Raw genomic sequence first — 25407 nt, 5'->3', positions numbered from 1 at the left:
AATTTGTTCTTATATGTAAATCCTCTGCATACTTGTCAAGTTACCAAACAGAAGACAGATTTTTCAGCTTTTATAGGTGACATAAAAGCAGCCTGTTGTTTTATAAACAGTCTCATTCCCTCACATCTTATCTTGCATTAAGATATTTTGAAAAACGTTTTCAGTTTACCAATTGTTAGAAAAAATCTGAAACTATTTCCTTACATGAAAAATTAAAATGTAAGTAGAATTAGGTTTCCTGTCTTCAATAGATCTGTCTTCAACCTTCAGCCAACTTTGAAAGTTTACTTCGAATCAAATTAATACAAATTAAAAATGATTCATTAATTCAACCATTTTGCAACTTCAATTCTATAAAAGTATGAAATCTGTTGGCCTTGCAAAACTGTGTAAAAACCCAAATAAAAAGCCACCACACTTTTAAGCTAATTGTTTAAAAGTGTGTATATAGATGAAATGAAACTGACTCATGACTATTGGGTCTGGAATTTGCAAATCATAAATCTTATCCTTGTAAACAGAATCTAACTAACAACATCAGGGCCTACTAATTTCCTTCTTTTATACACTGGAACAAACGTTTTAATGATTTTTAACATTCACAGAAAATTAAGGGTGCCATTTTAAATATTTATTAGCAAAATATAATTCAGGTTTTAAGAGTCTAGAGGAAAATGAAAGACAGTTGAACATTCTGGTACTGCAATGTAGGAAAAATGCCAAGAACAAAACACTCAGATTTTATTAAAACCATACGACTCAAATTTGCGTTAAGACTTTTTACTTGCAATAGTGCTTCTTCATAATTTGATTAAAAACTTCCATCTCCATGTCACCTTTAATGTAAGCAATAATTTTTTAAAACTTCTCCATCTATTTCATGTACTCTGAAATTTACAGCAGACTGTGATGTGCATTTTTCCCTAGACAAACCTAAAGGTGAATCTGCCCCTGGGTACATAAAATGAACACCTCGGGGTGATGTGGACTGTCAGCTCCTCTTCCTTTCACCCAAAGTCTACATGGCTCATCTCCAAGTCACCAGAAGTGCCAGGGGGAAAAGGAGGGGAGGGGCACGACACATAATATGTTAAACATGAAGATGATGTAAAATTACTCAGATTCAACATTGCCATTTTCCAGATGAGGAAACTACCGCCTAGAAAAAGTTCTATGACTTGCCTAAATACGCAGATAAATATCTGGCAGACAAGCTGCAGATACTGTTATTTGGCTCATAGCTGCAAAAAGTCTAACTTTTGGCCGGGCGCGGTGGCTCACGCCTGCAATCCCAGCACCTTGGGACGCTGAGGCGGTTGGATCACGGGGTCAAGAGATCGAGACCATCCTGGCCAACATGGTGAAACCCCGTCTCTACTAAAAATACACACATTAGCTGGGCATGGTGGTGGGCGCCTGTAATCCCAGCTACTCAGGAGGCTGAGGGAGGAGAATCGGTTGAACCTGTGATGCAGAAGTTGCAGTGAACCGAGATCGTGCCACTGCCCTCCAGCCTGGCGACTTAGTCTTAAAAAAACAAAAACAAAAAAAAAAAAAAAACGTCTAACTTTTGAAGTCTCAGGAGTTTTACACTTTCCATAACAAATAGTTAAGAACCCCCTTTCCTGCATGCATATGCATATATATAGATATATAGATATATATATAGTGTGTGTGTGTGTGTGTGTGTGTGTGTGTGTGTGTTTTCTTCAAAACCTTCAGAGACAGCGGTCAGGTGGGTAGCCTAGTTGGGATTTTTAACCCTTCGGTTTCCAACCAACGATCATTGCAGAGAAACACCAACTCCCTGAAGACAGGACTGTCTTGTTCCAGGCAAAATCTCCAGCCCCTAGCACCTAGTAGGCATTTACTGAAGGATTCCCGGTTTTCCCTGAGCGTCTCCACTCCCTACCCATCCGTGATGCCAAGGCGTCAGTGGAGCCAGCTAACTTTCCTTTGGAAATCGCTTATTTTCTTGAAACTTGTATCCAATAACTCCGGGCCAAGAAGCGGCCCTGAGGGCATGCGTGGCCGTGTCCTGGCGCTCAGGACTGAGGAGCTGGCCTTTGGAAGGGGTGGCTGGGAAAGAGCTGGGTGGGCGCGCCGCATCGCCGCGGGCGGAGGGGCCCAGGTGTGCTGGCTGCTTTGGCAGCTCAGGCTGCCGCCCCGCGCCGCGGCTCCCGGCCGCCTTCAGATAACCAACTTCTCAAACTTCCCTTTCCGGGGGTGGGGGCTCGCCTCGAACGCGGCCCGCACAACGCCTTTCCTGCTCGCACAAAGGGAACCGAACGTGCCCCGAGCCCCTGGCAGCTGAACTTTCCTTCTCTTTTTCGAGAAAAACTCATACATCCCCGCGGCTACGGGAGTCGGGCTGCGCGGGTGCCGCGGGGGAAACTTTCCTGGTTTCCGCCCGGGCGCCGGGTGGCCGGGCCCGACTGTCAAGCGCAGCGGAGGGGCGGGGAGCCCAGGAAGACCCCCGGCGCCCCGCCGAGCCCGGGCTGGGGGCCACTCACCCGACTTCGGAACTTGCGGTGGGATCGTGCTGGCGATGCGCGTCCACAGGACGATGTGCAGCGGCCACAGGCCCCTGAGCAGCCCCCGACCCATGGCAGACCCCGCCGCTCGTCATAGACCGAGCCCCAAGCGCAGCGGACGGCGCCTTCCCGGACCCCTGGCAGCGCCTCCGCACCGCGCCCTCCGTGGACGCCGCGCCCTCCCTGGACCCCGCGCCGGGCCGGCCGCGCAGAGGTGCGGGCCAGATGTGGCGGCCGCTCGCCAGCCAGGAGGGGCTGGAGGCCGGTGAGGCGCGGGGAGGCCCCCGGCGGCCGAGGAAAGCAGCGCAGGAGGCCGGCTCCCGTCCCGAGCGGGTGCACGCGCGGGGGTGTCGTCGCTCCGTGCGCGCGAGTGACTCACTCAACTTCAACTCGGCGCTGCGGGGGAAACAGGAAACTCCTCGCCAACAGCTGGGCAGGACCTCGCTCCGCCGACAGCCTTCTGCGCTCCTCCGCGCCCGGCCCCCGCGCTCTCGTAGCTGCCAATCATGCTTCCTAGCCCAGCCCCTGCGAGCGCTTTGGCCGACTTTCCGCTGCCCCTCACCGCCCTCCCGCCCCACTCAGGAGTTCCTTGCTCCAGGGATTTACTCAGGAGTGACTAAGTGCACGTAGTTCACAAAGTAACATCAGAAAACGTCCACGTTTCCCCTGGTCCATCAGAACATCGGTCGCCTCCCCTCAGCTGTCTGCAGCCTGCCCTGCCCCTAGGTGCTTGAGAGATGCGCTTTCAAATGACACGTTGAGATTCAGCAGTCAATACTCAAATCTAGTGAGTCGGGAGCACATTTCTTTCCCGAATAAAATAGTAACGGTAAGTATGACTTCACTAAACTTTTGCTTCAGTTGTGTCTCTAGCCATGTATGTATGTGCATACACTGTCAAGTTGTAAAATTTTTTCTTACTGTAGGTCAAAGTCTAGAGGTTTTTCTCAAATTTTAATGTCTATCTTGATCACCGGGAATATCGTTAAAAGAAAATGCAGATTCTAATTCAGTAGGTCTAGGAGGCAGGCTGAGATTCTGCTTTTCTAGTGAGCACCTTGATAGAGCCTCCCACTTTGCACCGCCTCTTCCTGAGGCTGAGTGAGTAACTGAATGATCACCTATCACGAAGCGATAATGGTTGGAAATGTAATTTTCAGAATGTATAGAGTATAGCAGAAACTGTAAAATTAAAAGTGGCTTGGGAGTCAGCTGAATGCTTGTGCTTTTATTCCCTTAATACAGGTCAAGAAAGAGAATACTTAGCCTCTCATGTGCAAAAGGAGTAACTTTCCAATTTCCTTTCTTGCTAGGGCAACCAGATTTGCCCAAGATGTTCCTGGTGTACTTGTTTTATAGCTTAAATATTAATAGAACCCCCTTTCTCTTTCTGATATGTCCTGACTGGATAATAAACTATGTGATGAACATACTTCCAGCTCTCAAAGATATGATTCTGTACAGCCCTCTGGTCAGATATTCCAGCGACTCAATGAATTCCTTTACCTACGAGGAAGATGGCAGAGGCCAGGGTTTGTGCCGCCGTCTCCAGGGAATAAAGGTAAATAGCCCTCCCCCAAAGCCAACTCCCAAATCTTCCCTGTGATTCTAAGAGTTCATTTGCTTCACCCTGGAATTTTAACTCTTGCTCCACCTAACAGCCAAGCTGCCTCTGCTTGTTTTGACACTTCCCAGCTCTCATGCTGAAGATGCAGAAAGCGCAGTGAAATCAGGAGGGCTAGGCATCTTCTTTCCCACCAATTAGTTGCCTTACCAAGGCTGGTGTGACTTTGGCAATGGAGGAAGATTGAGTTCCAGATCTTCTCCCTATTGCCTCTTCTGCCACCAGCCCATGCCACGGCCGTCCCTTACGTAGGAGTCTCCCACCAGTCACTCTCAGCCACGGCCATTCTGGGCTCTTTCACTCAGTTTCTCAAACCAGAGCTGAATACAAAACTGGTTATACCAACCCTCTGATTAAAATCATTTAATGGCTTCCCACTGCTCTTGAGATAAAGAGAAGATAAAAACCAGATACTTGAACGTGCCTTCAAGCCTCCACCTCTCCTGTAAAACATTCCTTTGGCTTCTCCTTGCTTGCTGAAAGCCTTCTCCAAATTCCATGAATGTGCCTCTGTACTCCTCCTACTCTTTATGCACAGAGCCTTCCCCAGTATAAACTTCCTTCCTCTGTCCTTTTTTTCTTCACCCAGCCAACTCCTTGTCTTTGTGGATTGAATCATAACTTCTTTGATGGGCAAACTTTCCCTGACCTCCATGAGTAGATCTTTTATTATAGTTTCTCGTGGCACCATATGCCTTTCTTTTAAAGCACTTACTACAGCCATTCCTTTATAATTATTTGTGTCATTCTTTAATTTCTATTCCTATCCTCCACTCAACTCCAAATTTCTTGAGGGCAGGTATGATATATCTTTCCCTCCACTTACTATTGCGTTCCTCAGCATCTAACACATAATTGATGTTTGATAAATATATGTTGGATGAATAAATGAATCAAGCAATAAAGATTTAGAAGAAAATTTAGAAGGAAATTGATCGTTCTGGTTACTTCATAACTCTGGAGAAGACATTGTTACCTAATAGTTTGAGATAAAAACAGACTACATTTTAGCCGAGAATGGTGTCACCATTACTTCCTTTTCTTAAGAATGGAGAAGTATGTGGGTTTCTTTCTTTTTTGTTGTTGTTGTTTTTTTCCTTCATATGCCGGAGTTCCTCTGGATTGCATACATGTACTTTCTTTCTCCTCAAAATGCAATGTGGCAAATAAATGTCCAATAGGTTCCAAAGGCTTTCTTTTCCATAATTTTCACAAAGACAGATGCTTTACATTGTTGGTGGCTAGGTATTTGAATCCATGGGAGAATGTTTAACTGGTGTTCTTCGTCATCATACATCATTAACGTTGATTTTGATTTTGTTGGCCCTTAACATTTCTGATTTAATCTTCAGTCTCCTGTGAAATTGAGAAAAATCAGAATTCAGCATTGCCAAGTACAGACTAGTCTTTTGAAAATCATCATAATAAAAATAATGGAGATGTAAACTCATGTATATTGCAATTTGATAATTTTAAAAATTCATCGGACTGGGTGCAGTGGCCCACACCTGCAGTCCCAGTACTTTGGGAGGCCTAGATGGGAGGATCACTTGAGCCCAGAAGTTCGAGATCAGCCTGGGCAACATAGTGAGAATTCATCTTTACTGAAAATAAATTTAAAAATTAGCCAGGCATGTTGGCGTGTATCTGTAGGGCCAGTTACTCAGGAGGATGAGGTGGGAAAATCACTTGAGCCCAGGAGATCAAGGCCACAGTGAGCCATGATTTTGCCACTGCACTTCTGCCTAGAAGACAGAGTAAGACCATGTCTCAAAAACAAACCAAAAAAAAAAAAAAAGAAAAAAAAATTGTCATGATGCCCTTCCTTTTGAAATTCTTATTGAAAGGAATGTCTGATACTCTCAATCAAGACATTGTTTTCCCACATAAGGCTTTAGTGTAATATTTTGTGCGTTCATATCAGCAGTTAATGTATACATGTCAAAAAGTGGGCCGTGTGCAAATGCGAACAAAAGAATAATAGCCTGATTCAGTATTTAAAAAACAAGGAAGATAATTTTTAAGCCCTTAAAGAGTTGAAAAACAGTAAATATCAATTTGAACAGAAATTTTAAAAGTTGACAATCTTTATTTTACCAGTTTTACAAACTCTGCATGCACCCGTGCACACATGCAGGCACACACACACACACACACATGCACACAGTTTAACTGAATCAAAGTGTGGTTTATTTAAAGCTTGCATCTCTCAGCTATGATGAGGGAAGAACTTCCTGCTTACCTGAGCTTTTTGTCATGTAGCTGTTGAGGTTACTGTCAGCTAGAGCAGTTAACAGGGAGATTCCTCTCCTTATAAATTAACCAGTCTCATTCTCAGCTCTTATCTCTTGACCAATTTTCCTTTTATTGTGAAGCAAACCAATAAGCACTGAGACTGTAGTTAGTTTGTGAGGGTCATACAGTGTTTGTGGGTCATCCTGGATGCTAGCTCCACCAGGAAGTATTCTGTGATGCTTCACCGACTGTGCTCGCTCCTTTCCCAGGGATAATCCAGGGAGCATTTAGTTTATACAACCATTTTTTAAAATGTTTGCCCCATTCTAACATGGAGTGCATTATTGTTATTGGAATGCTTCCATACCAGTTGTAAAGTTTTTGAAAGCACAAAATATTCCTTTTTCAACATAGAACCACACTCTGTGCTCTACAGATAATAGTCAGTGTGTGTTTCTTGTCTTCAATAGAGAGAAAAATAATATCAGTTTTCTTAATCCATTCTCTTATTTGCAGTTCTTCACAGATATTAATAGAACTTGCAATTATGTCACGTGTACAGAAAGCATTAATAGTATGTTTTGAAAAAATAGCTTTTTGAAAATTACAAGGGTAATATATGTTAATTGTGGGTAGGAAATATAGATTTTTTTTTTTAAGGCAGAAGTTAAAAGGATTCTTAACCCTATTATCCAAAAATAATCTTTGTTAAATTTTGGAGCATGTCATTGCAGTATTATTTTAATCTTTCCCTTTACAAATGAAGAATTTGAGGATTAAAGGGATTATTTGGCAAAGGTCTCATAGCTAGTAAAAGAACAGAGCCCAGATTTGAACTTAGTCCTGTCTAGCTCCAGACTTGTTCCACTCTCCAGAACAAGTTGATCAGATGGTTCGTCCTTGCCACCTGACCAGTGAAGGATTTCAGGAAATGCCACCCCAGAACACGCTGCTTTGGTATACTGGTTATTTTCAGTGGAAGGCACTTAAAGAACGTCAAATGCAGGGAGGATGACAGACATGTGGAACCGATATGAACCAACCTCCTGATTGAATCTAAGCCAGACCTTCATCAGCCAATCTCAAGCCTACCTCTAGCTTATCCGTAGGAGTCTGAGTAAGAATAAGTCAATGCTGTTTAAATCACTAAATTTGGGTTGGTTTGCTATCCAGAAGTTTTGAGGCAATAGCTAAGAGACATAAGGGATGTAAAGGGTAAGGAATCATAGAAAAGCAAGGTTAAATAATTTTCAGGTGGTAAAACTACAAATCTTGTAGACAAGAACTACCATGAGGTTTGTTATGGGGGCTAAAGATAAGGAAGGCAGTGGGACTCCAATTTAGACTTTTAGGGTTATCTACAAATTAAATTATACATACAGTTAAAGAGTATGACCAACGTCATTCCTTGTTTACTTACAGTCCACTCTCTCTCCCATCTTGCCATTAGTTCACTAATTTTGTTTAGGATTTGGAAACAGCTCCTCTTAAGGAAAAGGCCAATCTTGTCTAAGGGTGGGTATATGATCCAGTTCTTGTCAGTGAGCTGCAAGAAGAAATCTGATGGGGGCTCATGGGAAATTTCTTTTTCTACCGCTTCAAAAAGAAGTGCCTAAGAAAACGGACTCTGTTCCTCACCCTCACCTGTTTCCTACCTTTGAACATAATTAGAAGAGGGTAAAACAGTCTGACATGCTCCAATCACCTGTCAACAACAAGAGGAAGGCCAAAACTATCAGCATAGAACCACTGAATCAATACCAGCAACTGCCTCAATGCAGACATTATTTGAGTATGGTGGATAATCTGTAAAGATGGCCCCCATCTCCTCTTTGTTTCACTGTACTCACACATTGGTCTGCACAATAAGAGGTAGAATAGAGTCTATTTTCCCTTTCCTGAAATCTGTGCTGGCTTTGTAACTTGCTTTCACCAGTAGAATATAGTGGAAGTGATACTGACCATTAGTGCCAATTCTGCGACTGGCCTCAAAAAGAGACTTCCTCTCTCAGAAACCAGTTTTGCCACATGCAGTGGAGGGCACCTGTAGTCCCAGCCATTGGGGAGACTAGGGAGTCCCAGCTATTAGGGAGCTATGAAGCAGGAGGATTGCTTGAGCCCAGGAATTTGAGTCGAGCCTCAGCAACGTAGTGAGACCCTGTATCAAAAAAAAGAATAAACAAAATACAATTTAAAAAATATAATCAGTTACCACGTACAAAGTTTGAATACCCAGAGCCTATCATGCCTCGTGGAAGCCCAAGCTAGTCATATGAGAGGTCACATGGAGAAATGGCCAGCTACCCACCATTCTAGCCCTCCTACCTGAGGCACCAGAAATGTGAGTGAAGAAGCCATCTTGGATTTTTCTAGCCCCAGTAAATACCAGGGAGAGGAGAACTAGCAAGATGATCCCCACTTTGCAGAACTATGATAAATAATTGATATTGCATAAACTGTTAGTTCCAGCCCAAATCATTTCTAATACAGAGAAATCCACTGATGAAATTGAAAGAGGAGGACATTTCAGTTACCAGAATCTGTTAACCTGTGTACCAAATACAAAGGCACATCAGCTATGAATTGAGAATTGCATGGTTTCTTTAGTTATCTTGTGAATTGCACAGTTATGCATATTTCTGTATTGTATATGTTTAAAGTGATCCCATGTTACAAACACATAAATGTAAAACATTTCATGATTTTTATTTTAGGCTTTATTTATTTTTACACACTATTAAGGAATCTCAACACCCAAGAGTGGTCCAGCATAACTTTTGGGGTCTGAGAGGCCCTGTTTTTTATTTCAGAATGGGGATAATAAAAAGACTTTGAAGGAGATTTTGATCATGGGAGGGAGATGATAATGGATAATCAGATTAGATTTTTAAGTCAATGATTACAAAGTCTGGAAAATGTATCCAAGGACATACGACTGTCAGGAAAACAAGTGTGAAATAACCAAAAAGTCATAACCGTGAGACTAGAGGGAAGTCAATAGATTTAAAAGGTAATACGGAGCTCGGTCTGGTAGGAATGCCTACCTGAGTTGACATGGAATGACACAGAAATTCTAGCAGGAGACAGCTCTCAAAGCAACTTACACTTAACATAATAATTATAGACAACATGTGTTGTCGGGCACATTTATCTCTACATGCCATCCGCCATTCAGAACGTTTATATGAATAAATGACTTTAATCCTCAAAACAATCCTATAAGGTAGATAGTGTCATACATAATCAGTTTATAGGTGGGGAAACAACCAGAGAGAGGTTAAGAGATGGCAGAGTCAGAATTCTGGCTGAGCACACCTGGCTGTAGAACCCAGGCTCTAAGCCACGCTGTCATCTGCTGCCATGACACCAGCCACCTCTCAGTTTCCCTCACTAGGCTGTGATTTCCTGAGGCAGGGACCATGTCTTTAGCATCTTTAGCTTCTTTTGCCTGATCCATATGTTTTTCTCAATGATTACCAGTGAATAAGAGGATGCTTCAGTGACTAAACTCTATCATTTGTAATATTTAAGAACTGGGACTTTGAAAGTTGTGAATTTCAGAAATAAAATCTGGATTGGCCCCACAACGCCTGACCGCAAAATGAGGGTCATAATGCTCATCACAGAATTTAAACACCTGCACAAAACTTCTTAAAATGCTGAAATAAGCTTTGTAAAAGTGAAAATGGCACAAGCAGATGAAGACAGATTTCATTTCCAGAGAGAGAATTTATATCCTTGATAGTTACGTTAATAAATTTCATCACGGTAAAACATTCATCTCAAATTCTTAATTTTTAAAAAAGGAATATTACAACAAACAGTTTCAGTCTTTCTAACTCAATATGTGCTTCCTTAAAAATACTGGATGACACTCCCATTTGGACATTACATTCCAAGTGCCACAGTCATTCAGTTTAATAGTTACTAAACAAACTAGGCCACAAACCTTGGAAGTCAGACACTTCATCAAACCTAATTCCTTTAATTACAACAAATTGTTTTAATTATTCATTTTTCAAAAGTACAAAGCCACTTACCAATATAGGTTAATTGACTTAAAAATATTTACCTTAAGGTGGATTTATTTAGTTGCTATCAGAAAAAAGATTACAATAACAGTTTTAAGAGTTATATTTAATGGGTATGTACTTCAAATTCATGATACTATACATCTTAAAACATATACAATGAGTGCATATTAGTTATATTCGACAAATACTTCAGATTTACTGGAAATTTTGTACCATAATCAAAAATAAATATTTCAAATATGTGGTAGCATTTGGAAAAGTCTTCTCAAGTCTGCACCCCTGGAAAGCTTCTGCAATTGCTTCAGTCAATCCTTTTCTTCTTAACTTCAGAAACTTTGTTAATTTGCATAATGGAGGTCAGAAATAAATCTTCATTGTTGACATGGTTTGTGCTCCAAATATATAGACTGGCTTACAGGATTGTCAGGCATGCCTCCTGTGGCATGAATAGGTCATACGATCTTACACCCTTTGGAGTAAACTAGGCCTAAGCCTCCAGTCCTGTCTTACGCCATTTTTGTAATAGTCTGACATTTGATCTCAGACTAACTGTATCCTACTGCTCCACATTTTTCACATTTTTCTAAAGCGGTGATTTCCTGCAAAATACTGTCACAGCATGCTGAAGGATCAAGAGCAAAGTCTTCACTTAGTTTACAGAAGAGGTCCATGCGGCCTTGCCAATAAAAATGTGTACATGTAGAAAATTCAATCTGAGATTTATTTCTATTGTTAAACGTTACCTGGGTATAAAGGATGTGGGGAGACCTTGAGTTCTTACCCATTTCTAACTCCTCCCATCTACAAAAGCTAACTAAATATTTATCAATGACAAATTGACTTTGGTCAATTCACAACAGCTCTCGAAATGCAGAAACTTAAGATTAATGGCTAAGAAAGATCGCAAATACTATTTGGTAACAAAACACTGATGCTTTAGTGTATCAGAGGTTAGGCATGCACAGTGTGATAGGTGCTGTTGCATAATCATTTGCGCAAGTCTCAAGAGGTTTTTAATTATTAACCCACAGAACCATTTGAACACCCTGTGCCACTTTTGCCTTCAGGCATTTCAAAGGGTTGCCTCCTTCCTGAATCTGACAATGGACCTTTTGGTTATTGCTTAGAGTTGCCATGGCGAATGCCTGTCTCTGACTTACAGCAAAACTGAATCATCTGTTCCTCACTGAGTCATTCCTCACCTAAAGGCTATCAGAATGCTCCCAGTTCTTCAGGATTGCAGAGAAAATAGTTGAGAGTTTGCCTTTGATATTTATCATCATCATTTTGCCTCCACTTGTAAAACCCCTAAAAGACAGTTACAACATTGAACTGTTTGTAACACTTAATGTTTTATTTGACTAATTCTGTAGATAGCTTTTATTACACTCTACTTTTTTTTCCTCAGCCATCTGCTCCAATAAAACATATTTTTTTTTATAAGGAGCACCCATGTTCCCTAGGACATTTTCCTCTAAGTAGAGAAAACTAGTTCACAGTTTTACTGTAGACTTGTTCTGTGTTTTCATATCGATCTTTTACATAAATATCTTACAAAAGGTAACAATTCTCTACATAAAATTCTACTCCTGGAAGAAGTATAAATCTCTGGCTCGACCTAGAAAATAGTATTGGTATAGTGTTTTCCAGTTCACAAAGAGACTCTATGTATGTTATCTTACTACATATGAAAACTATATGATGTGAAAAAAACATGATGTGAAAATTATTAATATATAATTATTGTTTATGTTATTAACATTTTACAGATGAAGGCATCGATATTCAAAGACATTAGTGACTTGTCCAAGGCCACCTAGCTAGTAAATGCCAAAATACAAATTGATTGTCTGACTGTTCCTTCCTCTGTTCCTCGTAGCTTTCTTAACCTTTCTTTTCTGTTGTCCTGGGTGTCAAACTCTATGCTAGTCTTTTACCGCTGTCCCCAGCTCGGGTACACTGGTGTGCTTAAGTCCATTTGCAAAATCATTTGCTTCCTATCCAGAAAGGGATATCCTATATCAATATCCAAGTAATATCATTTGATTCCTATCCAGAAAGGGCCCAAAAGTGCTCTGGAGCCAGAGCGCCCTGAGTGCATTGCTCTAGCTTACCTAGCCTGGTGGTCATCAGTTAGCAGATGATATCTACACATACAGAGGAGCCCAGTGGAGCTGTCTGGTCAGGCGAATCATCCCTGAGGAAGTGGGGATGAGGATGGTGTCTTCTAGTATAATCACTGCTCTTGGCACTGCATGATGCCCCTGTGGTTGTTCTCTATTCATTCAAGGCCTCAGAGCCTCTTGGTTCTGAGAGCCACACTTGAACCAGCAAACTGCCTTTCAGAATGTGATTCTCTGCTCTGTTCTTATAAATGTGGCTTCTCTCTTCCCTACATACAGGCCTATAACATGATTTTTTTCTCCAAAACATGAATTCTAGGTTAGGAGATCCCAGGATCTCCTAATTCAAATGAAGTACAAATTGGTATATGTTATATGTTTCTACATAAGTATGTTTTTCAAGCTTTTATCCTATTCTCAAAGGGGCCTGGGGTCAAAAACAGTTTGCTAATTATATTTAGAGTGAGTGAGAGATCTAGAAACCAAACTCAGGCCATTGCGCTCTAGGGTGCTTATTATTGACTTCTTTCTTGATTTTTCACTTTCTAAGTGGGTGGCCCTGAGCAATTTACTCCACATGCCTGAGTCCAATTTATTTTTGATAGTCATGCCAGACTTTCATTTCCATGAAGATGAACATTTTTCCTATTCCTATTGATAAGTACCATAAAAACCCTAGACATTCTGTATTAGGCAAATGGAAGAAGGCTATAAAAGGAGGAAAGATAAAGACAAGACAGTCTGGGATGCCCGGACCTAGGGAAAGCACATGGCAGTAACTGTCGTGGGCTTCCTACTTGCTTCATGTATCTCAGATATGAACTGAAGAAGCCAGAAACCTATAAACACAATAGGCAAGAATAAATAAAATTTGAGCTCCAGCAAAAGCTTCTCTCTAGCCAAAGCATTAGGAAAAAGGCAACCTATCAAGACAGAAACATTTTATACAATAAGTTCTCCAACAAAATGCCATGTGAAATACTGCGGCCTCACACCTATCTATGTCAATAAAAGATATATGAAGAGCCTAGGTTTCTACCCTGTGAGTCTGTAATGAGGACGCCTAACACTTCTACGATGGTAGCATCAAAGAAGGCCAAGTTAGAAGGAAGGATTTTCATCCTTACTGGCTAGTAATAGCATCCCCACTCTGCTTCCCTCTGTTTTCATGGTGCCAGTGGAGACCACGTGAGCAGCTTGAACCACATCCAGCAGTAACGAGGTATCTCTATCCTTCCTCGCTGTGGTGGCATCAGAAGAGACCTATTGGAAATTCAGGACTCTCACTATTAGAGTAATGAAGCCATTACCACATCCATGGAGACCACCTGGGAAGCTGGAACTCCAACCTGTACCCAGAAATAGTGAGATGTTTCTCTCCTCCCTGCCTCTACTACACAGGTGTCATTGGATGTCAAGGGGGGAACCCAGAGCTCTTCTGGCAGTAACAAGGTGGTAAGTAAGAGCAGTAAAAAAGTGGTGCCTCCCATCTCATTGAAGCAGTGTCAAAATTATTAAATGGTTTGTAATAAATCATAAATTATGTAACGATGCAAAAATGTCCAGGTTTCAATAGAATATGATTCATCATACCATGAACCAGGAAAAACTCAGACTTAATGAAAAAAGATAGTCAATAAATTTCAACACCAAGAAACAGAAATGTTAAAATTATCTGCTAAAAATGTTAAAGAACAAGCAATTAGGACCAATGCCAGGTACAAAATTACAACCTCAACCAAGAAATAGAAAATCTCAGCAAAGAAATAATAGAAAGTATGAAAAATAAACCCATGGACATTTAGAATGAAAAATATAATCACTGAAATAAGGATATCATTTGATGGAATAAAAAACAGATTGGAGAGGAATGAGGAAAGAATTGATGAACTGGAAGACAGAACAATAGAAATTGTCCAATCTGAGCAGAAAAAGAGAAATAGGCAGGAAAAATAAAAAGAGCAGATCCTTCGAGGTCTGTGAGACTGTAATAATATATCTAGTACTTATGACACCAGAGTCTTGAAAGGAGAGAAAGAGGGAGGAACGGAAAACATACTTGAAGAAATGATGGCTGAAAACTCCTCACTTTTGGAAAAGACATAAACTTATAGATTCAAGAGGCTGAACACAGCCTGAAAATAATAAGGCTAAATAAATTGATGTCAGGATATATGATAATTCAAATTTTGAAAGCCTACGACAAAAAAAAAAAATGTTGCAGCAGCCAGAGTAAAACGTCTTACTTATAGATGAAAAATAAGGATAATAGCAGATTTGTCTTCCAAAACTATGAAGGTAAAAAGGAAGCAGCATAATATATTCAGGCACTGAAAGAAAAAAAATTTAAACCCAGAATTTTGTGTTTAATAAAAATATCCTTTAGAACAAAAAGGAAATCAAGTCATTCATAGATGAAGTACAATTAAGAGAATGTGTTGCCTCAAGACTTATCCTTAAAAATGTGTTTTAAACAGAAAGAATGATAAAAGAAACTTGGAAATCAGAAAGGGAAAATGTACAATACAGAGAGTAAAAACATGAGTGAACACAATAAATTTTCCTTCTCCTTTAGAGTTTTCTAAATCATATTATATAACACCACCTGATGGGGCTCCAAATGTATGTAGAGGAAATATTTAAGACAATTATTGCAAATGAAGAAGGGCTAAAGATAAAAAAACAGGTGATAGTTCTATATGTCATTCAAATTGATAAAATAGTGGCACCAGTGAACTGCAATAAGTTATGTATATAACCAGTAAAACCACAAATAAGCTGTACAAAGAAATGCACTCAAAATGCTATAGGCCAGGCAAAATATAATTTTTGGAAAAAATGTTTGAGTGAGGGAGAAAAATGTAAACAGAGAACTAAGAACCAGAAGAAATAGGAAAACAGAAGTAGTCTTAAGTATTATTCCAGAAAAATGAAGATGTGTGTTCACACACACACACACACACACACACAAAATGGACAGGAATGTTTATAGCAGATAAATTCTAATAGCCTCAAACTGGAAATAACACAAATGTTGTTCAATTAGTGAATGATTAAACAAACCGTGATACATCTATGCCATGGGAATAGTACTCGGCAATAAAAGAAAATGAATTACTGATACATGCAGCCTGATACCAGAAGCCTGGATAAATATCCAGAGAAATATGCCAACAAAATAAAGCTGATTGCAAAAACTTTCATGCTATATGCTTCTATTTATAATACTCTTGAAATTACAAAAATATAAAAATGGAGAACAAATTAGTCGTTGTCAAGAGTGAAGGAAGGAGCAAAGCAGTAGGGAGCAGGTGTGACTACGAAGAGGCAACATGAGGAAGCTTAAGGTGACAGGCATGTTCTGTATCTTGACTGTATGGATGTCATTCTCTTGGTTGTGATATAGCACTGCATATTTTGCAATGTTATCACTAAGAGAAGACTCAGTTGGGGTACACGGAATCTCTCTGTATTATTTCGTATATGTGAAGCTACAAATATCTCAAAATAAAAGGTTAATTTAAAAATCGTGCCTGTCAATGTTTTCTTAAAAATCAAACGTGATCATATCTATGAAAACTCTTTATAACTTGTAAAGCATGGATGCATATTGTTATATATATATGTACATATATAACAAAAGTTTTATATATGTGTGTGTGTGTATAACATTGAGCTTTTTAAACAGGTATTTGAATTTGGTATTTCATCAGTTAACTGCACTCAATACATTTTCAAGCATTTGTTTGTCAGGTTCTCCAACATCTATGGAAAGAGAAATAGTTAATGAGGATGCAGCCTGATTCTAATTATAATGAGAGATTGATGAAAACACTCCTGGGTTAACACATGTAATGTGGCCTTTGTTGCTGCCAACAAGATAATCAACTATCAATGATGTGGCAGTGGATGGATTCCAAAACTGGCCTCAGAAGTGATGGCTGGAGATCACTGGCCAACTCTCTCAAAAATTACGCAAGAGAAGGCTTATCAATGCTTAAACTTAGTCCCAAGGACACAGTAGGTATACAACAAATATTTGTTGACTGAATCAATGACATACACTTAATAAGTGGTAGCAGTTTGCACTATAATTAAATCTGCACTAGAATGTCCTGCAGACACCTCTGATTTATTATGTTCCTCCCAGGACTGGCACCTCTGCCTCTGCAATCAAACCAAACACTTCTCTGGCATTCATTTCTTAACAAATGACACCAACATCTACCAATACTAGTTCCATCATGCCAGAAAGCTTGAGGTCTTTCTAGACTCTTCTTCTATGCCAGATGATGTCAAACTGGAAATTGAGTACTGAGCATCTCCTTAGTCTACCTTCCCCACCCTCACTAATTCTGGCTTCCTTCTTTTGTCATTTCTCAGCTGGGAGATTTCACACTGCCTCTGTGTTCAATGGTCAGAGTGACTCATCTTGTGAAAAGCTTCCCTGATCAGACGAAATATTTTTAAGACAACATTAATAACCATTGATTGAGCTCTTGCATTACTATACACTATGCTAAGATCCTTCCACACACTAACTGTGAGGACGGTTTAGGAGGACGTATTTTGGTTGCCTTCCCAAGTGAATCTAATTGTAGTGCAAACTGCTACCACTTAATTAGGGTATGTCATTCATTTAGTCAACGAATATTTATTGTATACCTACTGTGTGCTTGGGACTAATAGTGGGTAGATGCGAGAGGTGGATTCAGACAGAATTTTGTCGCTCTTAAGAGATGCATAACTTCTTTTTTTTTTCCAAAAATATATTTTATTGCTTAGAACAGTTATAGCTTTATAGAAAAATGAAAAGACAGTACAAAGAGTTCCCATATACCCACCCCCACCCACTGTTCCCTATAATTAACATCTTAACTTTCTCTTTGAGGTCTGTTGACATGACTGTATGAAGAGATGGTTGCATCCCCTGTAGCCATCTGGCAAACACTGAAGGCAAACACCAACATAGTACAAGGAATGTGTTTACGGCTTCACAACTACAGTAGTATAGCAGAGCTTGAGTTCAAGCTCGATGTAATTCCAAGATTATGTTTTGATTATGCAGTTCTTGTCACACAATATTACATTTATTGATCACTTCACTATCTCCTCTCCTAGACTGTAATTTCCTTATAGGTAAAATTTACACGGTCTAGTGTGTGATTTCTTCCAGAGCAAGAACTGTATATTTTCATGACTGGACATAATATTAGGGCAAGTAAACAGTATGCTTTAGAAATACTGCTTATCGGCCGGGCGCGGTAGCTCATGCCTGTAATCCCAGCACTTTGGGAGGCTGAGGCGGGTGGATCACAAGGTCAAGAGATCGAGACCATCCTGGTCAACATGGTGAAACCCCGTCTCTACTAAAAATACAAAAAATTAGCTGGGCGTGGTGGCGCGTGCCTGTAATCCCAGCTACTCAGGAGGCTGAGGCAGGAGAATTGCCTGAACCCAGGAGGCGGAGGCTGCGGTGAGCCGAGATTGCGCCATTGCACTCCAGCCTGGGCAACAAGAGCGAAACTCCATCTCAAAAAAAAAAAAAGAAAAGAAAAGAAATACTGCTTATCTCCTTAGCAGGAAACATTCTGATGGTCTTTCATGGATTTGTTTCACTCTACCTCAAATAACAGACATAAGGTTCGTATGAGATTGACTACACCCCTATCTCTAGCAGTCACAATGATCCCAAGTCAATCAAGATAATTGCATCTTTTTTTCTCACATCTTTAGTTTGAAAGTCATAAGATGATGAAGGATGATACAATCATGTGATTTTTTAATTGATGGTTGTGGTGAAAGTAATCTCCTCCACCGAAGAAGAAGGCCTGGAGCCCTAGAAGTCACTGGCGGCTTTCTTAACATTCTGACATGAGGGAAGCCAGCTAAAGGATGAAGAAAATACACAGAGGAAGTAAAGCTAAGAGAATTCCAGGAAAATGAGACCTGATGACATTGTGGACCTTTGGATCAAACTTAAAACCTGCCCTAATTCTGAACTTTTCAACCTCATGAGTCAATAGATTTCCTTATATTAATCAATCTGAATAGGGCTTTCTATAACATGCATATGAAGGGTCCTTACTGATACAATCTTAATTACTTTTTAAATTAAAATCTATTTTATATAAAATGTCACACTGCAAATAATGTAAACATAGACTCTAGTCTGCATTATCTAGCAATAACAATAGCATTGATTACCTATGTTCCTTTTTAGTTATGTTAAAGCATTACAATTGTATACCTAATATTACATTGCTTGCTACAAACCATTTAATAATCTTAGGAAGTGGTCAAATGTGAATATTAAAGAAAAAAGAAAATTTTATCTCTGTAATTAATTTGTTTTGGTTGTCAGTCAAATCATGATTTGAGTATAAATAAAAATCCTTTATATTAAAAAGAAACAAGACCAATGTTTCATTGCAGCTAGGGCTAGGACTTTGAAATCATGAGAATCCATTGTGTAAACTTAAATCATACAGCCCTTCAAGCTCAATTTCCTTAAATGAAGTATTTTGTGAAATGATCTATGTGTGTATATTATATATATATATTTATGATTATGAGATTTATGTTTTCTTTATGAAGACACAAGTCTGAGCTTTTAAGATTTTGACCTTACATTTGTTGAATGAATAAACATGGCAAAGATTTTTGGTAAGATTTCATAAGGAGTTCAAAAAGGGCTCAAAGTCAATCTGTTATATGGAGAATCTGCTTTTAGAAAAATTTATTTATTGAAGGTGAAAAAGTGGAGATGCAACTTAAATATTCTGATTCAAAAATTGAAACCATATGCCTTATATTGTTAACAAGCAAGGAATAGACAGAAAAGTGCAAAAACTCATTCTTTGTGATGTTGAAAGTGAGTTCAATAGCCATGAGACTTCTGTTGAAGTTAGTGCCACAATGCTTTGAAACGAATGGACTCTTCTACTTGTCTGTATAAAAAATTGCCTTGATTCTTGAGTTTTACAACCTCTTACAATCAAAACTTAACCGTCAACCAATAATATGACTACTTGGTCTTGGTCATGAGTTGTAGTTTAATGATTTTAATGTGGCCTATCTACATTTCTGTGCTTTTCTCTCTCATTCTTCCGCTGGACTTTGCCCTTTTGATAAAGAATTAATGTTTGAACAAGTCTTCAAAAGGAACGGTGGAGCAAAAGAGAGGAAGGGGAGTGGCAGGAAGTGAGAATAGAGTGGTGGCCAAGGCTGATGATGAAGTTTATTCTTTCAAGAAAGCTCTAGGGTGCCTCTGAAGGAACCTAAGCAAAAGAGAGCTCCTTGGCTTTCAATTACTATGTTAGTGGAGCTTGGTGCAGTTCTGAAAGGCATTTTTCTTCCTCCCTAAACTTTTTCCTATTCCCCTGTGACCTAGTTTACTCACTCTTTGCTGTATCCAGTCCTTACCACCAATCATGGGTGCTCATGCTTTCTCACAGGCCAGGGATCTCCAAAAATGTTTGGTTGTATGCCTTTATCAGTTTAAAAAATGTGAAAATACAAACTTTTTTCCCTTATATAAAATAAGACCTTTAGGGCCTATATGGTGGCTCCATGGTGTCGTAAGCTCCTTATACTGTTCTGTCCCCATACTTCTCATGTGGCTTCTCCTTTCAAAGTGATAAGATGGCAACCGGAGCCCTGATCATCTTATCTGGGCCCAAGAAGGGAAAAAAAGGAAGGATTCTATTTCTGTGTTCTCCTCCCCACTCCTGTTTTTTTTTTTTTTTTTTTTTTTGAGACGGAGTTTCGCTCTTGTTACCCAGGCTGGAGTGCAATGGCGCGATCTCGGCTCACCGCAACCTCCGCTTCCTGGGTTCAGGCAATTCTCCTGCCTCAGCCCCCCCGAGTAGCTGGGATTACAGGCACGTGCCAACGTGCCCAGCTAATTTTTTGTATTTTTAGTAGAGACGGGGTTTCACCATGTTGACCAGGATGGTCTCGATCTCTTGACCTTGTGATCCACCCGCCTCGGCCTCCCAAAGTGCTGGGATTACAGGCTTGAGCCACTGCGCCCGGCATGTTCTCCCCTTTTAAGGGGACTTCTCAGAGGTTCCATCCAATAACTTCTAATTGTTTCGAATCTAATCACTTGACCATAACTCAGCTATAAAGAAGACTGGGGAATATAATCTTTTAGCTGAAGATGATCCAACTATCACAGAAGAAGAGAATGCTGTTTCTGCTATTTTGCTTCAGAATCTTGTTTTTTTCTATTAATTGTCAAAGCAGTCACAATGCTTTGCTAAAATATCTTAAGAATATGTTATTTCCTCTATGCACATCTTTCCTTTTAACAGTCTCCAAAATGTATTTCTTCAAGGCATTGGTACATCACAAAGGAAATTTAATGAATAATCTTAGTTGAGATGAGTTAACACATCTGTATTTTTATTCAGCTTGTAGATCATCTTTCTACGCTGTGCGATTTGCTCTAACATTTGGCAACATCTTCTATGAATTTCTGAGTAAGTTTATTGACAAATTGCTTTTTAATTTGTTGCTACAATGTACCTTGATGTTATTTCAGCCATTTTTACTATGCCACAAAAAAAACCCACATGTATACGTATTGCATGTCATTTTGTAAAGTATTCAACTGAACCTATTATGATTTCATCTTCTCTAGATTTCCTGGATGTTTGGCTTTTAATTATCTAGTTAATCATGATGTCTTCATGCTAATAGTACCTATAAATACAAGCTGCTTCTCTTTAGGAAATTTTAGTAGCTTGATGCACACCTGAACTTCATGTTATTGACATGACACAGATTTGTGCCTTAAACTATTCATATCAGTGCTGTTTAATAGCCATTTGAGGTAAACTACGGTTGTAATTTAAAAATTTCTAGCAGCCACATTAAAAAATATAAAAAGAAACAAAATTAATTTTAATAATATCTAACCTAATATACATAAAACATTGATAGTTCAAAACAAAAATCACTAAAACATTATTAGAGACATTTTAATTTTCTTGTACTGTCTTTGATTTTCTTTTTTTTTTTTTAATTTATTTTTATTATTTATTTATTTTTTTTTTTTTTTACAGGAGGAAGGAGTTTATTACAGCCAGGAGCTGAGGCAATGATTTGTCCAAATCGAGCTCTTCTTTTTTTTTTTTTCACAGGTGCTTTGCTTTGCTTTTTTTTTTTAATTGCATTTTAGGTTTTGGGGTACATGTGCAGAACATGCAAGACAGTTGCATAGGTACACACATGGCAGTGTGTTTTGCTGCCTTCCTCCCCTTCACTCACATTTGGCATTTCTCCCCATGTTATCCCTCCCCAGCTCCCCCCCACCGCTGTCCCTCCCCTATTCCCCCCAATAGACCCCAGTGTGTAGTGCTCCCTTCCCTGTGTCCATGTGTTCTCATTTTTCATCACCTGCCTATGAGTGAGAATATGCGGTATTTCATTTTCTGTTCTTGTGTCAATTTGATTTTTCATTTATAGTTTGTATTTACAGTACATGTTAATTCAGACAAGTCACATTTGAAGTACTCAGTAGCTACCTGTGATGAATGGCAATCGTATCGGTCAGCACAGGCCCAGATCTTACCACATCCAGCTACACCCTAAAGATGGGGACATGGGTCTTGTGACTCAAGATAAGTCCTTAAAATTCCATATCCCACATAACCCCTTTAGGGATTAAGTTTTTTCTTCATTGTAATGTGTGATAGTGGCAATGATATTTGGTCATTTGAGTGAACTCCTCCTGCTTCCTTCCTCTCAGTCGTCTTACAGTTTCATTAATGGATATGACTTGGCTTGACTTCCTGGAATTCCTAAGGTGTACATGCAAATACTACCTCACAGAAACACATATTTTGCATACCTTCAGTAATATTTATCTCAGAAACCCCTTGCCCTTCACTGAGTGCAAGATTCCTGTGTTCTGTCCTACACTAAAAGACAAATCTTGTCCTTTATACCTAGCTCCTGCTATGTACCTTTTCTGACTCAGATTTCCCAAAGACCATTCACTTCTGTTATTCCTGAGGAAACTTCAGGCTACAAGTCACAGAAAAACCTTATACATACTGTCTCCAAACACAAGAAACTGTACTAATGCACACAACTGGCAGAACACAGACAGGGCAGGTGTCATGCATGGCTGAATAATGCTTTCAGGCACTGCATTAAGTTGGGGTTCCCAAGAAGCAGAATCTAAGACAGGTATTTGGGTCTATGTAGTTTGTGGAGGAAAAGCCCTCTGAAGAAAGGGAGTGAGGAAAATAGGATGGGGCAGAGGAGGAGTGAAGCAAAGATGTGGTATCAACTGGAATTGGCTTCTGCCTAATTCCACAGGGAACTCGGGGTGTGAATTGCACCACAAAGCCAGTCCCACCTTGAAACAGGAAGGTGGTCTTCCGTACTTCTATGGCAGTCAGACATTTGCTGAGGGTTTCAGGAATGAACGAGGTGTGTCACTTCCAGCAGAGGGGAGTCGAGCTTCTCATCTAAATGGAGCAATTCTTAGGCGGAAAGAACAGCTATTAGCAGTGGCATGCTTTAGTTGGTTAGGGGATCAGGGTAAGGTACTCCCAGCATCTAATATGGCTGCATTTTTCTGATTCTCTTGGACATGTCCTTCTCTATGTATGGATTTTATCTTCAGCATTTCCCCTCTCACCTGGAAAACCTGCTTTTCTGATGCAGATCCTGAGGGAGTCAGTGTTAAATTTCCTGAGTCCACCAGGTACAGTGGCTCACTCCTCTAATCCCAGCACTTTGGGAGGCCAGGGCAGGCAGATCACATGAGGCCAGGAGTTAGAGAGCAGCCTGGCCAACATGGCGAAACCCCATCTTTACTAAAAATACAAAAATTAGCTGAGCGTAGTGGCGCCCACCTGTAATCCCAGCTACTCAGAAGGCTGGGGTAGGAGAATCCCCTGAACCCAGAAGGGGTAGGAGAATCCCCTGAACCCAGAAGGTGAAGGTTGCAGTGAGCTGAGATCCGCCACTGCGCTCAGCCTGGGTGACTCCATCTCAAAAAAAAACAGAAAGAGAAAAAGAAAATTCCTATATCTCTCCAAAGAGTTAGGAAAACCTTCTAAGAAGCCCCAACAAACTTTCTCTTGCTTCTTAGCCAAACTGTGGTCATATGATCATTCCTGAAACTTTCTTTAATGAGGAGGATGGGTTTAAATGTTTACCCATCAGTTTCACACCTTGATATAAGATCAGTTCCCACTGAGGGAGAAGTGAAATAGACTATTGAGTGTCACCTTCAAGGCACACAACTCATAGTGGAAAGGCTGAGAATCTAATTTGTGTTGAGATATAAATAACCGTTAATGGGCTCTAGGAAGGCTGTCTGCTAGGAATTTTTCTCTCTTATAATGCAAAAAGGGGAGGATTTAGCCAAAGAATATTTTCACAGAACATATTACAAATGTGAGTTGTTACCTCTTTATTTTTCTAACAACTTAGTAAAAAGAAACATAAATAAAAAGAACTTGTATTATATATAAGTATACACACACACATGAGCAAGTTTTATAGCTGATGAGATGAAATTGTCAATGATTACCAGATCTTCCTGATATAAGACACTGTGTACTTACATAACTGCATGTATTTTTATTTACCATTCACTCTACAAAGTGAAGCAGATTGCATTGTGAATTAGAAATCCTGGTTTGTTTTGGGGTTTGTTGTCGTTGTTGTTTTTGTTTTTGATGGTGGTATTTTTAAAGACAAGATCTCATTGTGTTGCCTAGGCTGGATTGGAATAGTAGGATCAAACAAAACTCACTTCTGGACTCAAGCAAACCTCCCACCTCAGCCCCCTATGTAGCTAGGACTACAGGTGTGTGCCACCAGACCTGGCTAAGTTTTGAAAAATGTTTTCTCACTATGTTGTCCAGACCAGTTTCGAACTTCTGGCCTCAAACACTCCTCCTGCCTTGGCCTCCCAAAGCATTGGACCCACAGGCAAGAGCCACCATACCCTGCCACAGAAATCCTGGGTTTTGTCCTCAATGGCACCACTTATTAGCTGTCATGATTCTAGTAAACAACTTTAACCTTCCTGAATTTTATTTTGTTTATTTCCAAAATAAGGAAAAAGATTTAACTGGCCAGAGCATTGTGACATAATGAGTTAATGAATGCAAAAGTGCCTTATAAAGTATAGGCTCACATATTTTATGATTTATTTATTACAGTATTATTACAACAGAGAATTGATTTATGGCAATATGATCTATAACATTTCTGGAACTCCAACAATATTCCAGGTATTAGGACTGATGCTTTCACATATAGTATGTATGTGCCTCTTGAATCTCAGGGCTAGAAAGAACATGCACTGACCCATAGAGCATGGTAAAAAGGGTGCTATGTGATTTTCAAGGCTAGGTTATTATGGACTGCTCAGCTTCCACCTTGTTTCCTGAAACACTCACTGCTGGCATTTGAGCTCTATATAAGAAGTCTGACCATCCTGACGTCTACCTGATGAAGAGGCCTGGAGGAGAAATCACAAGGCAAAGCCCTGAGACTACATTGAGAGAGAGGCCGGTGAGCGTTAGCTATGAGTCCTTCCGACCCAGGCATCAGACCTGATGGTGAAAAAGTCTCCAGATAATTCTAGCCATTCAAGTTGGAGTCATCCAAACTGAGGTTCCAGACATTGTGGAGTACGGTCAAGCCATGTTGGCTATGTCATCTGAATTCCTGACATAAAAAATTCATAAGCATAATAACATACTCAATTTTTTTTTTTTGAGACAGAGTTTCACTGTTGTTACCCAGACTGGAGTGCAATGGCATGATCTCGGCTCACTGCAACCTCCGCCTCTTGGGTTCAAGCAATTTTCCTGCCTCAG

At 39.9% G+C, this 25407-nt stretch overlaps 1 protein-coding gene and 1 long non-coding RNA gene across 7 annotated transcripts in view; one reads left to right on the top strand and one right to left on the bottom strand.

Moving 5' to 3' along the window:
- Positions 1-2943, bottom strand: part of TGFBR2 (transforming growth factor beta receptor 2) — an 87982-nt gene extending 85039 nt beyond the window's left edge. For 2 of the 4 annotated variants that reach the window (XM_078354483.1, XM_035278573.3), the window contains exon 1: positions 2914-2943. Coding sequence is in view for 2 of the 4 variants with exons in the window: in XM_002759680.6 (XP_002759726.1) it covers positions 2514-2607 (94 nt within the window). In the remaining 2 variants the exon portion in view is untranslated. Of the gene's footprint in view, positions 1-2513 lie in introns of all 4 variants that reach the window. The other 2 variants (XM_002759680.6, XM_002759681.6) reach the window with 1 other exon arrangement.
- Positions 2944-3142: 199 nt separating this feature from the next.
- Positions 3143-24607, top strand: LOC144579949 (uncharacterized). Of its 3 annotated transcripts, none has more exons than XR_013528706.1 (4): positions 3143-3363; positions 3974-4095; positions 20968-21036; positions 21622-24607. It is a non-coding gene; the product is annotated as an uncharacterized LOC144579949 (long non-coding RNA). The 3 variants fall into 3 exon arrangements; XR_013528707.1 differs by lacking the exons at positions 20968-21036; positions 21622-24607 and adding exons at positions 13729-14005; positions 18287-20265; XR_013528708.1 differs by lacking the exons at positions 20968-21036; positions 21622-24607 and adding an exon at positions 18287-20265.
- Positions 24608-25407: the final 800 nt, after the last annotated feature.

Source organism: Callithrix jacchus, chromosome 17, assembly GCF_049354715.1.
Source record: "Callithrix jacchus isolate 240 chromosome 17, calJac240_pri, whole genome shotgun sequence".
Taxonomy (NCBI): domain Eukaryota; kingdom Metazoa; phylum Chordata; class Mammalia; order Primates; family Cebidae; genus Callithrix; species Callithrix jacchus.
Note: the sequence above shows the minus strand (reverse complement) of the source record. Positions and strands in the feature narration are given on the sequence as shown.